The sequence below is a fragment of the Schistocerca americana genome, chromosome 7, assembly GCF_021461395.2.
Source record: "Schistocerca americana isolate TAMUIC-IGC-003095 chromosome 7, iqSchAmer2.1, whole genome shotgun sequence".
Taxonomy (NCBI): domain Eukaryota; kingdom Metazoa; phylum Arthropoda; class Insecta; order Orthoptera; family Acrididae; genus Schistocerca; species Schistocerca americana.
This window is the reverse complement of record NC_060125.1, coordinates 455,654,172-455,669,969: the sequence shown is the minus strand read 5'-3', so window position 1 is coordinate 455,669,969 and position 15,798 is coordinate 455,654,172. Positions and strand designations below refer to the sequence as shown.

The following is a 15,798-nucleotide window of genomic DNA, read 5'->3' as shown; positions in this document are numbered from 1 at the left end:
ATTCGATAACTCTGTTTGGAAATCGCTGATTCAGGAACGAGTGTCTGGTACAGATAGCAACTGTTCCGCTATCAAATAAGAGAAACGCCACAATGGGGACACGCTAAAAGCATGGCGTTGTGCAACATGTACATATTTAAAGTTCTGAGAATATATGTTCCGCCGGAGTGTCAAAGAAATGTCGTGAAATGACCACGACTAGCGGATTAGATTAATTACAGATGATGTGTAGGCTTTCGCCAGTCTCTCCACTAACAAGCATCTTTCGTAGCTACGACAGCAGAAGAGGAACGGATAGTAGTGCCCCGTTGTAACGTAGCTTGCAGAGTATAGATGTAATAATTTTGCTTATTGAACTGAAAAGTATAGGATTTATACTTTCTATTATCCACTCATCTTCAAAAAATGGGAAACATTTTACTCAATTTACTCTAACGTATTTTATGAACAGGAAGAAAAAACACCAGGTCTTGTCAGTGGTGAAGAATTTTTTTTGTTGACGAAAACAGTTATGTAATACTGGTTACCAAAGTGCTTCAGTACTGTTAATTAATATCATATATATAACCAGGTTCTCCTGAGACTCGTGTGTTGTTCAAAATGAAAAATTGGACATAGATGTTTCAAATATTTACCAGAGATGTATTTACAGTTTTAATATTTACTGGAAATATTCTTCTGGTACACTCATGTTCCTGTAAATATTAGCAAGGAAGCTTGTTGATGCTTTGGGTGTCCTCGTCCGTTCAGTGCTGTCGAAATCCACTTGATAAATTCCGAACTTCTGGCTGTAAGAAGAGAACAAATAGTAGCAAATAAAATCCGTCCGGCTAAATATTACAAGAGTTGGTTCATCACGTACAAACACCAGCGATGAAATATCAGTCTGCGTTTTTGTGCAGAATTATTATAAGAGTGTAACTTATGGCAGATGTCTTAAATCACTGGCGATAAAAAAATCGGTCTGTGTTTCTCTGCAGAATTATCGTAAGAGTGTAACTTATGGCAGACGTCATAAATTGACACACAGTGTAAAATAATATGTATTACATTATTATTACTCCGACTTTAAGAAATCCATAACGTCGATCAAGTTCATCATGTTCACTCGCTGTAAGAGTTATTGATCATTTTTTTCCATTTCTTAAAATCAATTAATGCAAACTAACTGAGATCTTGGTTCAGTTACTTACACACCTAAACAAAGATGCAGGTTAGATCGTATTTATATTTTGAAAGCTACATAGAGATTTGTAAACAGATGTTTCCAATAGATGCACATGCGCAGATATATAAGCGGGGAGAAATGGTACCAGCGTTAAATTCGCGTGCCTATCCAGAAACTTACCAAAGGTGTGGCGAGATAGACCTCAGCGAAGTGTGCAAGTACAGAAGGGCGCGAAAAACACGGAAACATATATACATAGAGGATGTTCGGAAATTCCCGTTACCTGCGCGACCGCTACGGTCGCAGGCTCGAATCCTGCCTCGAGCATGGATGTGTGTGATGTCCTTAGGTTAGTTAGGTTTAAGTAGTTCTAAGTTCTAGGGCACTGATGACCTCAGACGTTGAGTCCCATAGTGCTCACAGCCATTTGAACCAACCAAATTCCCGTTACAGTCTTATAGGACTTTTAGTGGGGAGTAAGTAGACAAACTTTTGAATTGGAACAGCTGTCCGTAAAAGTACCGTTTCCATTCTACAACCAGTGTAAAACATGTTGATAACGTGACGACTTTTACAAGTAACTGATTAGGGTTGACCTAGTACATCATTTGTTTTTACGGCTCCATTCATTAAAACCCAAAGGAATTGCTCGTATACTCTCTTCAACGGCATGCAATACAGCCTCTAAGAATTCGGTCTCTCCTTAGAGCACCACAGTCACGCCTACTGACGGTGAAGGTAACCCTTATCGAAGCCGTTGCGTAACTGTCCTGAAACTGGCTTGTGATGGAGTCGGACGTTGTGGACAACGATGTTGGTAAAGGTGACGAGCAGCTTCTCCATTACCGTGAATTTCGCCTTTCGAAAGGACCATGTCGGTGTGTTCCGCAACCGTGTACTCAGCAATGTTGCTCTAGCGTTCGCAGACAAATGAATCAAGCTCGAAGCAGGTCAGAGAGGTAGGATGGACATCAAACGAAATCTGCCGATTTCACGTAACCCCCCCCCCCCTACCATGACTAAACTGTTGCATACCTACCTAGAAATCATGTTTTCAAACGGCTGTAGCAAGGAAATGGTACACTTCGGACATGGGTTCCAATTCAAAATTTTGTGTACTCACAATGAGAATTTCCGAACGCCCTGTACACACCAACTCTCACTCTCTCTCTCTCTCCCTCTCTCTCTCTCTCTCTCTCTCTCTCTCTCTCTCTCTCTCACACACACACACACACACACACATACACATGAAACAGAGACGATTTAAGAGATAACCGGAAGAGATCGATTCTTCTCTGATCAAGAATATCCGGAATTGATCTCTAGATATCACGAGAGGTGGTAAGTATTGTGTTGACGGTAGGCAGGCACACTGAAGCGCCAAAGAAACTGGTATAATATTCAAATACAAAGATACGTAAACAGGCAGAATACGGCGCTGCGGTCGGCAACGCCTATATAAGACAAATGTCTGGCGTAATTGTTAAATCGGTTACTGCTGCTATAAGCAGTTTATCAAGACTTAAGTGAGTTTGAACGCGTTGTTGTAGTCAGCGCTCGAACGATGGGGCACAGCATCTCCGAGGTAACGATCAAACGGGGATATTCCCGAACGCCCAATTCACGAGTGTACCATGAATATCAGGAATACGGTAAAACTTCAATTCTCCGAGTCAGATGCTGCCGGAAAACGATCCTACAAGGTCGGGACCAACGACGCGTGAAGAGAATCGTTCAATGTGACAGAAGTGCAACCCTTCCGCAAATTACTGCATATTTCAGTGCTGGGCTATCAACAAGTGTCAGGGTGCGAACCATTCAGCGAAACATCATCGATACGGGCTTTCGGAGCCGAAGGCATACTCGTGTAATAGTGATGGCTGCACGACACAAAGCTTTACGCCTCGCCTCGGCCCGTGAACACCGACATCGGACTGTTGATGACTGGAAACCTGTCGGGTGGTGGGACGAGACGCGTTTGAAACGGTGGACGTGTACGGGTATGGAAGCAACCTCATGAATCCAAAGGCCCTGCATGTCAGCTGGGGACCGTTCAGGCTGGTCGAGGCTCTATTACGGTGTGCTGTTATGTGCAGTTGGAGTGATATGGGACCCCTGATACGCCCAGATACGACTCTGAGAGGTGAGCATCCTCTCTAATCATCTGATCACTTGCATCCATTCATGTTCATTGTACATTCCGACGGATTTCGGCTAGTCCAGCAGGACAATGCGACACTCCAAAAGTTTAGAATTGTTACAGAGTGGCTCCAGGAACACTCTTCTGAGTTTAAACTCTTTTTCTGGCCACCAAACTCCACAGGCATGAACATTATTGAGCATATATAGGATGCCTTGCAACGTGATCTGCACCTCCTCGTACTCTTATGGATTCATGGACACCCTTGCAGGATTCATGGTGTCATTTCCCTCCAGCACTACTTCAGACATTAGAGGGGTCCATTCCACGTCATTTCCCTCCAGCACTAATTCAGACATTAGACGAGTCCATTCCACGTCGTGTTGCAGCACTTCTGCGTGCTCGCGGGGCCCTGCACGATATTAGGCAGGTGTAATAGTTTTTTTAGCTCTTCAGAATAGTAACAGGAGAATCGGTCAACCAGGAGGCTCCAGTGGCTTCGAATCTAGATTAGTCGCTGGATGTCACCTGAGCGACCAATTCACCGGAACATCTCAGCTATACTAAAGCTATCAAAGTCGAATGTTGGTGATGTGACGGTGAAGTGGAAACGCGAAGGAACAACTGTTAAAATAACGTACAGTACATCTCAAGTGCTGACAAGCAGAGAAATTCGACCACTGCGGTGTGTGGTTGTAAAAATTCGCACGGAATCAGCGGACGCTGCCATCCATGTGCTCCAGAGAGTGTTATCAGCATTCCAGCTTGCACAATGACTATGGGTAATGGAATTAAAAAGAATAGGGTACAGCGGTTGGGCAGCTTTTCACAAGATACGCATTCCTGTCTGCGCTAAGCGACACTTGAGGTGACGCATAGAGCGACGCCACTGGGCAGTGGATGACTGGAAACCAGTGATCAGGAGTGATGAATCACAATATACGTCTCAGCATCCCGATGGAAGGGTTTGGCTTTGGCGAAATCCTGGAGAACCGTATTTAACATCGTGTGAAACGCCAGCAGTGAAGTACGGAGGAGATGGTGTTGCGTTATTGGTGTGTTTCTCGTAGTCAGCTGGTGGTCGTCTTCATGCGCTTAAGAAACTATTTTACTGCGTTGTGTACTGAGTACAGTAGAGGAACAGTTCGGAGAAGATTACGTACGTGTGACAGCGTACTACTTTATAAAACAGAGTCTTTGAGGCAATGATTTTAGGACAGCAAAATTCCTGAAATGGACTACCGTGACCACAGTGGCGACCCGAAACCAATGGAAAACTCTTGATCCATAACAGAGCGTCACTACTTTTTCTGGTTTCGGCTCTCAACGAAGATGGCCAACATAAAGGCGAATGATGGACACACACGATATTAATGCCCTCTAAAGGCTGTCCGGATACATCTGATCAGATAATGTACGCTAACTGCGCTATCCGTAGGTGTTCCTAGGAGAAGAGATACGCGACCGTAATAACAGGCTGTTGAAACAATATAATTTCGTCCAGCGGCTACGGAAAGAAACAACTACTACCGAACAGTCCTGTATATCAAGGTATTGCTACAGCTCTCCCTTACGGTACTGTAGGATGCGAAAGGATAACGAACGGGTGCGAAATATGCTATTTGACAGGCGCCTACCAATTGTTGCCGATTTCAGCCGAATGAGGAGCGTGAAGAATTTATGGCGAAAATACCTATTCATCGTTTCAAATCTTAATAAGAAAGAGTTTCACCAGCCCGGATGTCCGTACGTGTTAAGGAACTTTTTCCGCGACGGGGAGCCTCACCGGCCCCGGATCGAATCCGTTCAGCAAGTTCAAACGAGTAGGAGCGGTGTGCCGCTTTACATAGATGTGTTTTCAGGCGGTTTCCCACAACTCACTAGGTGAATATCGGACTATTACCGAAGTTTCGCCTCATTTACACGATTCACAAACATTTATAAATATTTTGTTCACTTTCGCGTGACTAACGCTGCACGTAGACAGATCGGGATCACATATTCCGTCGTCCTGGGGGCAACGGGTTAGCGACAAGAGGGGCATCTGGCCACCATCTAATCTAACCGTGCCAAATTCGTTAGTAAATATGGCGACCTTATTCAGTATCCCTACCAATATTCAGTAGCTGCGATAACTAATAAGATACAGGTTTTGTTTTACTTTCAAATTTTTTAAAAAATTTATCCAATTTCTGTGATTTATTTACTACAATCATAGATTTCATTTGTTGTGTGTAATATTTTTTTCATGTAACGTGATGTGACTAGGGCCATCAGAGCATCTCCTATTTCGTACCAGGATATTACGCATAGAGTACCTTATTTTACATAATAATTACGCAAGAAGCGTGTACGAGGGTAACGAGTGCCTACAGGGACAATGCTATTCATTATCCTTGGTTTAGTAGATATGTCATTAACTGTTTTCTGAAGCGGAAGGTATTATCCAGTTCTCACTCCAGAATCGGGTCCCTGTTACTGAGAAAGGCTTAGAGAAATTTGCTGAACGATGGAGTGGGACCGAGAGGACTTTGTTCTGATAGGAACGGGTGTTCCTGCCATGTTTTTCAGACAAGAGCGTTGAGATCGAGGACAGAAATTGACGACAGTGTACTCTAGTAAGACAGTTGAGATGGAAATTTCTGTGCTTGTCTGCACTCTTCAAGGATAACTGTGCATATGTTGGTGAAATATGGTCAACGAATCGAACACCACAGATATAAAGGACACTGGCGTTCATAACCAGTTTCAGGAACGGTGAGAAAAGCCTTGTAGGATAACAAAGCTGTAATCAATAATTACAAGTATGTGTTTCATTTTCGGGTCAAGAGGGATGGAGAGATGCTGATACCTTTTTGCACATTTTAGTTACGTGCTCAGTCCAATTTAGATTATCACCTATTAAATACTCCTAGAAGCTTTCGTGAAGGAGAGAAGTCGATATTTTTCCCATTTAGGGATAAAAATTATATGGATTCTCGATAATTTGCGTTAATGAGCGTAGCCTATCAGTAACGCTTGGGTTTTGGGTAGACTGAGCTTTAACCTTATAACCTGCTCCCGTTTTGATAGCCAACGCAGGTCTGTGTTGAGATTCTCAGCAGCTGTCTTGAGGTTTATTGGTTTACATACAAGTGGAGGTCATCAGCGTACGTATGGTATTAGCAGCAGGACAAAACTGACGGTACATCATTGACATTCAACCCTCGTGCCGGAAGTGACGCATTACTGGCGAGACGTCAGGTAAAAGCTAAACCATTGCAATGAACTTGGCGAGAAATTTAAGATGCTAAGTTTGGCAGATAATACCCCGAGGTCAACAGTACCTAAGGCTTTGAAGAAGTCTACGAAATACATGCAGTCGCCTCTGGTGCAGCCATGGCAAACTTCAAGTCATCTGCTACCTTTATTAACGCAAAAGTTGAGCCTGATTGGCATTTGGCATCAGTATAGTTCTCTTTTCAATAATGCTTCATTTTTATTAAACAAATTTACAAAATTGTGAGATTTGCGATGTACAGGCAAAAAAAAAAAAAAAAAAAAAAAAAACAGAAAGGTAATTATATGGGTGTGGGGAGGGGTGTTTGGGATATAGTGGATAGGGGTAGTTGTGCCAGGGTATCAGATCTGTACCTATCGAGTAATAAAGCTAAAAGTTTCTTAATTATATCCGATGCCACATGAAATAACAGCGGCTTACCTGTAACCAGAATTCCATTCGAAGTTATCCAGCAGGCTCCAAGCCGTATATCCTATTACGTTTGCCCCGTCTTCGTTAATAGCTTTCAACAGCTCTGCGAGGTATTGCTGAAAAGATAATGTTGTCTTCAACAATAATTTGCTCTGATCATCAGACTCAAAGCACAATAACGAAACAAGTAACTGATATTTTCTTATTAATGTACGGGTTCCTGGCAAAATGCCATTTTACCAAATTTTGATAAGAACTTAAAATATTCTCTACACTTCTTGCATTTCTTTATCGTAATATTAACCAGTGGTGTAAGCGAGTATAAGCACGACATTGAGCATTATGAGACGTTTCCAGACTTGTATTTTGTCAAAGGTAACAAAACTTTAAGATTCAAATTACAATTAAACCAATACAATGAAATGAATACCCTCAGCTGCGTACAGGCGTTGATATACGTCAACGGGGACGGTTGAAAATGTATGCCCCGACCGGGACCCGAAACCGGGATCTCTTGCTTATATGGCAGACGCTCTATCCACCTTTTTTTTAATTTTTTAAAATCTTTGATCTCATTTAATTCAATGTTGTTCGTTGCAGTTGTTCGGTGCGGTTGTCCCAGGACACGAGTTCAAGTCAGTGTTGAGCCGTTAACTCAGTTTTTATTACAGAGGGCAGCTAACCCTCTGACCGAACACGCTGAACAACCGTGCTGACATCTATCAGAGTCACCGAGGACACAGAGGATAGTGCGACTGCAGGGACTTACCTCTGTCACACCTGCCGTGAGATCGTAATTCCCAACTTATTGTCCCGCACTATATTCGTAGTGCCCCTGCCCATTACACTTATAACTCGCTGCTGTACCGATTCCTGTAAGAGTTCGGGAAATGCGTGTGCATCTGCACAGAAGATAGTGAAATGGCCGGTGAGCCATAACTATATATATGAAGATGGTATCTGTTCTTTCGGACATGTCCCCGTTGACGTATATCAACGCCTGTATGCAACTTAAGGTATTCATTTCGGACATTTCTGAAAGAACAGATACCATCATCATATATAAACCTTAATATTCATTTGCTAAGTGATGGTGGAAGGTCTGGGAACATCACGGATAATCAGAATTGTCACTTAATATATCATGATAAAAAAACATTCTTCATAATGATGCTACAGGCTTTTTACCGTAGCTCCGAAAACAACCTTGTTGCTGTGAAATAGAGCTGGATATTTTAAAATATACATTACTCGTCATCCCTTCGAACTGCAGTGTAAAGAATGATTTCACAATAGTTAATAATTCCCTTGATCACCGTCTAGTACGAAGCAATTATTGTGATATGAAATTAGTTTTTAATGTTTGGACAGTCCACTGGAGATGAGTACGTTATTTTACTGCTGAATATCAGTAATTTGACGGGAGCCTGAAGTATTTTGATGTACAGAAGATAGTGTCGATTTCAGCAACTTGTTATTCATATTCAACAGGCAATATACGTTATCGAGGGTGTGGGAACACCGCTACTGAACACTACACGTACAATGTTCAGTCTGGACTGTCAGCTGAGGAGTACACTGATGCTTACAAACTACAGATCTAGCGATATCTCTTACCAGTAGCACAAGTAGCAAATGTTAGCTTGGGAACATTAATAATCGTCTCTTGGACGTGAATGTTTTAAACAGCATCAGGCTGGTCATCCTATTTGAAACCTACACATTCAAGGACGCAGTAATCCAGAGGTTACATGTCTCAGTCCTATTTGCGTTACGTGTATACCTCAGATTGACGCGCAACTGATAACACGGGATCGTGAAGCAGTCAAACGTTTCGGTAACTTATGAAGTGCGTACAAGACGATTCGCAGCCGTCCTCAGTTTAAAACTGTAGTAATGGATGATAAGAGGGCGCATGCATTAAACGTAAAGTTCTTCCGCTGCCTAACTAAATCAAACAAATACGAATCTATCAAACACACTGGAATTGACTGCTTCTTCCTTATACTGAAAGTAGACAGCCCTTTTATGAAACGATGCAAGGGTAGAAAGAACACAATCCCAATTTTGTTTATAGAATTGTTTTTATCATGTTTATAGAACGTTTAAAATAAGTCTCTCTCCAAATACCAAATATATTCTGAGTTGTCCAATTGGTTAACAATAAATTCTCTTGATCAGCAGCGGGTAGATTTATAACAGGTCAATATACAGATAGTAGTAACGAATACGCTGACAGCAGTAATTTTTAAGGAAGAATAGGGTTTAACGTCCATTCGGCAACAAGGCCATTAGAAATAGAGCACAAGCTTGAACTGAGAGGCGGAAGGATCTCACGCATGTTCTTTGCAAAAATAACCATTCCAGTAATTACTCTCAGCGAGTCATCGAAAAAGCTAAGTTTCGGTTTCCATTGGGATTTCAACAAACTCCCCCAGAATGTATGTCTAGTGACTGCACCACCTCATTCTCAGTTAAACTGAAAAATTAATGCTCTTACAAAAATATAAAATTAATGCTCTTACCGATTAAGCTATCGAGGCCCGTCTCACGACGCTAATTCTCAGCTTTTCTTCCGTCGTTAGCTCTCACCTACCTTCCGTAAATTCTCAAATGGTTCAAATGGCTCTGAGCACTATGGGACTTAATATCTGTGGTCATCAGCCCCTAGAACTTAGAACTACTTAAACCTAACTAACCTAAGGACATCACGCACATCCATGCCCGAGGCATGATTCGAACCTGCGACCGTAGCAGTCGCGCGGTTCCGGACTGAGCGCCTAGAACCGCGAGACCACCGCGGCCGGCTGTAAATTCTCCAGCATATCTATCTCGATTGCACTCCTGGACGTAGGATATTGTAAGGGATCCCCTAGGCCATGCCAAAGCTATGCGGGACAATTTCTGTGAGGTATGGAAGGCAGCGAATACTCTGTTCAGGAAAGATAGGAAAAGGATGTATAAACGTAAAAAGGCCAAGAAAAACCGGAAGACTGCTGCTGTATTACATCACGGTGAGGCAGGAATTCCTAAATCAGATGTAGGATTGTAAGGCACACTCAGGAGCAGATATAGATTCAAATCACAATTCAGTACAGATAAAAAGTAGGCTGAAGTTTAAGAAGCTAATCAGGAAGAATCAACACGCAAAGAATGAGTGAGATACCGAGGTGCTAAGGAATGAAGAGATACGTTTGAAGTTCTCTGAGGCTACAGATAATATGATAATGAACAACTTAAAAGGCAGTTCAGTTCAAGAGGAATGGACGTCTCTAAAAAGGGCAATAACTGAAGTTTGAGATAAAAACGTAGGTACAACGAAGTTAACTGCGAAGAAACCAGGGGTAATGGAAGAAATAGTTCAGTTCTTCGACAGAGGAAGCAATTACAAAAATGTAAATGGAAATTCAGGAACACAGAAATAAAAGTCGCATAGGAAATACATAGTAAGTGAAGGGAAGCTAAGGCAAAGAGGCTGCATGAAAACTATGCAGAAATTAAATAAGGAATGATCATCGGAATGACTGACACAGGATACTGAAAAGTCAAAACAATCTTCGATGAAATTAAAAGCTAAATCTGGAATATTAAGAATGCAGTGGAAGTTTCACTGTTAAATGCAGAGGAGAGAGCGGATAGGTGCAAATGGTACACGAAAGTGCGCTATGTAGGGTTGGAACTGTCTGATGTGATATATAGAAGAAAAATACATAGAAGGGAAAACAGTAGTAGATGGGAAAGGATTTCGGATCTGGTATTAGAATTTAAAAGAGCTTTGGAAGACTTGAAATCAAATTAAACAGAAGGGATGGATAATATTCAATGGGGTGTAAATGGTAGCAAACTGACTGTAAGCTTTCGGAAATCATCCACACAATTCCGAAGTTGCAAGAGGCGAAAATCGCGAGAATTATCGAACATTCAGCTTAACAGCTTAAGAATGTAAGCTGCTGACAAGAATAATGTACAGAAGACTAGAAAAGTAAGTTTTAGATCTATTTGATGACCATGAGGTTGGTAATTTACACCATGTAAAAGAACCTAGAGGGAACATTAAATGTGGAATTTCAAGAACGGGAACTGTTCAGCGGTATGAACGCTCTAATGAGTGTAGGATATGGATTGAAAGTAAATTGAACAAAGAGGAAAGTAATGGAGAAATAGCAGGAATGGAAACAGCGAGAAACGTAACAGCAGAATTGTGGACCGCGAAGTAGACGAAGTTAAGGAATTCTGCTGTCTAGGCAGCAAAATAACCCATGGTGGACGCAGAAAGGAAGACATGAAAAGCTAAATAAGACTGGCAAAAGTGCATTAACAGCCAAGAGGAATCTGCTAGCGTCAAACATCAGCCTTATTTTGAGGAAGAAATTTCTGAGAATGTACGTGCCGAGAACAGCATTGTATGACAGTGAAATATAATCTGTGGAAAAATCGGAACAGAAGAGAATCGAACCATTTGAGATGTGGTACTACACAAAAATATTGATAATTAGGTGGACTGATAAGGTAAGAAATGAGGAGGGTCTCCGGAGACTCGACGAGGATAGGAATATATGGAAAATACTGACAAGGGAAAGGGAAAGGAACGAAAGTTGGATTTAATACCCGGTGACATCGAGGTCATTAGACACGGAGCACAAGCTTGGATTGTGTCAAGGATGGAAAAGGAAATCGACCAGGTCTTTTTGAAGAGACCATCCCCTCATTTGCAAGGGACGATTTAGGGAAATCACGGAAAACCTAAATCTGGATTACCTGACGCAGGTTTGTATCGTCGTCTTCCTGAATGAGAGTCCAGTGTGTTTACCAATGCACAACTCCGCTCAGTGGCAGGAAACAGGGACAGGATGACTGGACATCCGTTAAGACATCAGAGAACAGCTTCTATGGTACTGGAATTAGCTTTAGAGCGTAAAAGCTGTAGAGGAAGATAGAGATTGGAGTACATCCAGTAAATAATTTGTGACGTAGGTTGGCATTGCTCCTTGGAGATGAGGACGTTCGCACGGGAGAGGAATACGTGGCGGGCAGCATCAAACCAGTCAGATATTTCATACTTACAAAAAAAAAAAGGTAGGTATTGGCGGAAGTAAAAGCTGTGAGGAAGACCTGCGAGTGGCGGCATATAGTTTTAATCGACCAGGGAGTTTCGAAATGTCGCACCCCCTGCTGCAGAGATATTTATTATTTAAACATAAAATCATAATGTCTAATTCTGCTTTTAGTTAGCTTCTTTGTTCTTAGAATATCACATTTTTCTCGCAAGGAGATATGAAACGTCGAAGTTACATATGATTAATTCGTACTTACGCCATAATAGCTTATGCGTCCTTCATCGTCGAGTTCTCCCGTATCAGCGTACCCGTTCTCCGCGATAAAGATTGGGTAGTTGGCATATCTCGAGGACACCCAGTTCACAATATTACGGAAACCCCACGGCACAACCTGAAGAAGTAATTAAACAAAAATTATTAGACAAGATTAAACGATGAATGATATGAAATTACTATGACGGTTTAGCCTTTTCCTCACTTGTGTTGCGGTGGAGACGAACGAGGGCTTATGGTACTTATGCCTGGGAGAACAAAGGAAAGGTATAGAAACGTAACTCGAAAGACTTCCGTTATTTGTGGGCACAAGTACCCTGTGCCAGCGGACTAATAGCATAGCTGATTGTGATGCCTATTTGTAGAGGAAAATTTTATTTACATAATGTGAATAGTTAGTGGAAAGAGAAATGGTAATCGTTTACTCGATGCGGATGGTGCTAACAGCTTACAAGCATTACATATCTGTTCGAAGTGCACGTCACTCTCTCAGTGGCATTTGGAGATGTTGTTCACTAAAAGTAGAACACTGTACAGTATTATTCCGACTGGAAATAGTTTCTGTTAGCAGCAGATTTCGAACCAACTTAACTGTGTAGACAACACCACTCATGGATGACCTCAAACAAGGAGCCGCCGTCTAACATTCGTGAAGTTCACGACGTTTCCATATTGGTGACTGTAGTATAACACGAAGAAATGTTCTGCTTTGTGAGCTAATAGGAAAGCTGCTTTTTCATCATCACAGGCTAAAGTGCATCATAGGTGTCTGTCACTGATCAGCCAGAACGTGGTATACAAGCAATGAGGCCTTGGTAGGTCGCTAGAGCGAGCTGGCATCACATCTGCACACATAACTCATCAACTATTTCCCGATAATTCCAGGAAGTGGGTGATGAACTCTGACGCAACGTTCAATCATATCCCAGATGTGTTCCATAGTGTTCAGATCTGGTGAATTAGGGAACCAGTTGCTCATGTCGTGGTGTTAACATAGGCACATGCACGGGTCATCGGCTGCGGAGGCCCGTCCTTAGGAGCGTTCGATGCACTGTGTGTTCAAATACATCTGTTCTCTCCCAAACATTAAAGTTTGATGTTGGTTCCGCCACAGTACGCCGCCTGTCCTGTTTTACCAGTGTGCCAAGCCTACCTCGTCCGACATCTATGATGAGGCGTCTGGACATAGTTTCACCTTGGGTTCGCCACGTGTTGAAGACACTCACCACAGCACTCCTAGTATGCCCTACAAATCGTCCAGTTTCCAAAATGCTCGTGCCGGCCCTTCGGGCCATCAAAATCTGCCCTCAGTAAAACTCAGGTCGCGCGCCTCCTCATTCTACACACGGACAGCATCTCACTGATACTATACGCACCGTCTGTGTGTCTGACGAACAGTCATTCCTCGCCAGGTGACACTGCTATCGCCTGGACGGGCTTTTATCGATAGTAGGTCGGAGGTGAAAATGCTACAAACGACTGTTGCTGTGATGTAATATATTTCATTTGATGAAAAAGGCATAACGTAAAGATATGAAAAGATGACAAAATTGTATATATCTGCTATATGTGTGCAATATCCACGAATACGGCCTTTACACCGGTTCATTTCGTCTCCAGTTTAACGCGAAAAATTCTCTGTGTAGAAGTGTAACAGCATCATGATACCACAGCAGGTTTTTCTTGATAGTATTAGAATTAGGAGCCCTACGGAAAGAGGTCACGGCACAGCAACGACGTTGCCGAAGGGCACACCATCGAATCAACGTCAGCATTGTACAGTGATCAAAATAAATGTTATATTGATCTTTTGGCTACACCAGACATAACAGGAAACAAAATTTGACATCGTTTTGTCGAGTGTAGTTATGAGAAAACAAAAAGAAGAAGGTAAACACACTTCCACTAAGTAAACTTAAACAGATAAAGAAACCTTACGAAAGATTCCATTGCGGACACTACATTTTCTATCAGTGTCAGTTGCATAACACATTGTTTATGATCCAGTTTGCCTTCCTCATAGTTGGAGACACTTTTGATTGTGGTTAGGCATATTCCTTACCAGACTTTCCAGAAGAGTCTGCGGGATATTGTACCATTCCTCTACAGCGCCCCAATGATGCCCTGTAATGTCTCAGACTGGACAAGATTACCATAGACGATTCATCCTTACAACATGACTGACCCACTTTGATGAGGGTTGCACTATACCACACAGTTAGGGTGTAAACGTTATCCTTGTTGCCTCCACACACAAATATCAGTATTTACAGCATGGAGACTAACATAGGTCTCATCAGAAAAGATCTCTGTGTCCCTCTGCTACATAGTCCTGAAAGAGAGGTTTCGTGTCCATGCCCGAACGCGACTGTAGAGGGGGATCCTTGAAAAGTCTTCTGGCAAGTAATTCCTCCTCGTTGCGCTTATTTCGTATCGTTTGTGTCGACATCTGCACTCCTGTAGCTGTTTGGAACTGCCATCATAGATGTGTTGAAGGTTTCTGCCTGTTGTTACACGCAGATATACCTCGTGCACACCTGTTTTTTTTTTAATTTTTTATTTTATTCTGAGGCCACTTCTCTGACAATCCTCACTTGATTCTGTCACTAGATTGTTCCAGATTCTAGAGAAATCACTTTCACTCACAGTAACATTCGATGCTGTTTCCATCTTTCTCATACCCTTATCATACACTATTGCTTTTCGAGCCATCCTGACGCAATACAACCCTTGAAATGACACACAGAACAGGTGCTGCAATGTTTACAGGTGAAACGACTGCACATACTGCCCCCTCATGATAGAAACAAAGTCTGTTTCCGCTGGAACCACATTACAAACAAACCAATTGATTGATATCGTAAATTTTTTCTGGATGAGAACGTCAGTATTAAGGTTTCGGCGATATGCAACATCTATTTTGACCACTTTATTGTTTTCTTACTCTACAACGTTCAAATTTAAAATCTGATCGAGGACAATCTGTCTTTTGGAAACTTCACGTCGTTTCATCGTTCATCAGTCCATTACTCTGCCACATTCGTACAGCGTAAATATACTCCGTAAGGATTGGGACCGAAAGTCATTATTTTTGGTCATCCTACGTTATCATTATTATAAGCCTTAGTACCAGTGTCCACTTAGGAATAGATTTATTTCGTACGACAACGTGCCTTAGTTACATTGGTATGTGAATCAATTGCTTTTGTGCAGAATGCACGCTCTTACGAAGCTTCTTGACGCACGTCGATAGTGTACCCCTACATAATTGAAACCCAAATGCTAGATATTTGCCTTATACAGGGAACACTTTTACCGGTACAAGTTTTAATTTGGCAATATTTTTGATTAAATGACATGTAGCAGTCTAATATAGCACAGTGCTGTTTAAAGTAGAATAGTGTAAGTAGGCTGTTTAGGTTTTTTTATTGATAACGCCACGTAGCGCTCTATATGAAAATCACTGACT

The 15,798-nt window shown here is 42.0% G+C and overlaps 1 protein-coding gene across 1 annotated transcript in view; it reads right to left on the bottom strand.

Moving 5' to 3' along the window:
- Positions 1–470: 470 nt before the first annotated feature.
- LOC124623005 (myrosinase 1-like) overlaps positions 471–15,798 on the bottom strand; it is a 74,115-nt gene continuing 58,787 nt past the window's right edge. Inside the window, exons 9-11 of the mRNA XM_047148796.1 lie at positions 12,313–12,447; positions 7,009–7,115; positions 471–788 (exon numbers count right to left, since the gene is read on the bottom strand). Coding sequence (XP_047004752.1) covers positions 662–788; positions 7,009–7,115; positions 12,313–12,447 — 369 coding nt within the window. The 3' untranslated portion in view covers positions 471–661. The remainder of the gene's footprint in view (positions 789–7,008; positions 7,116–12,312; positions 12,448–15,798) is intronic.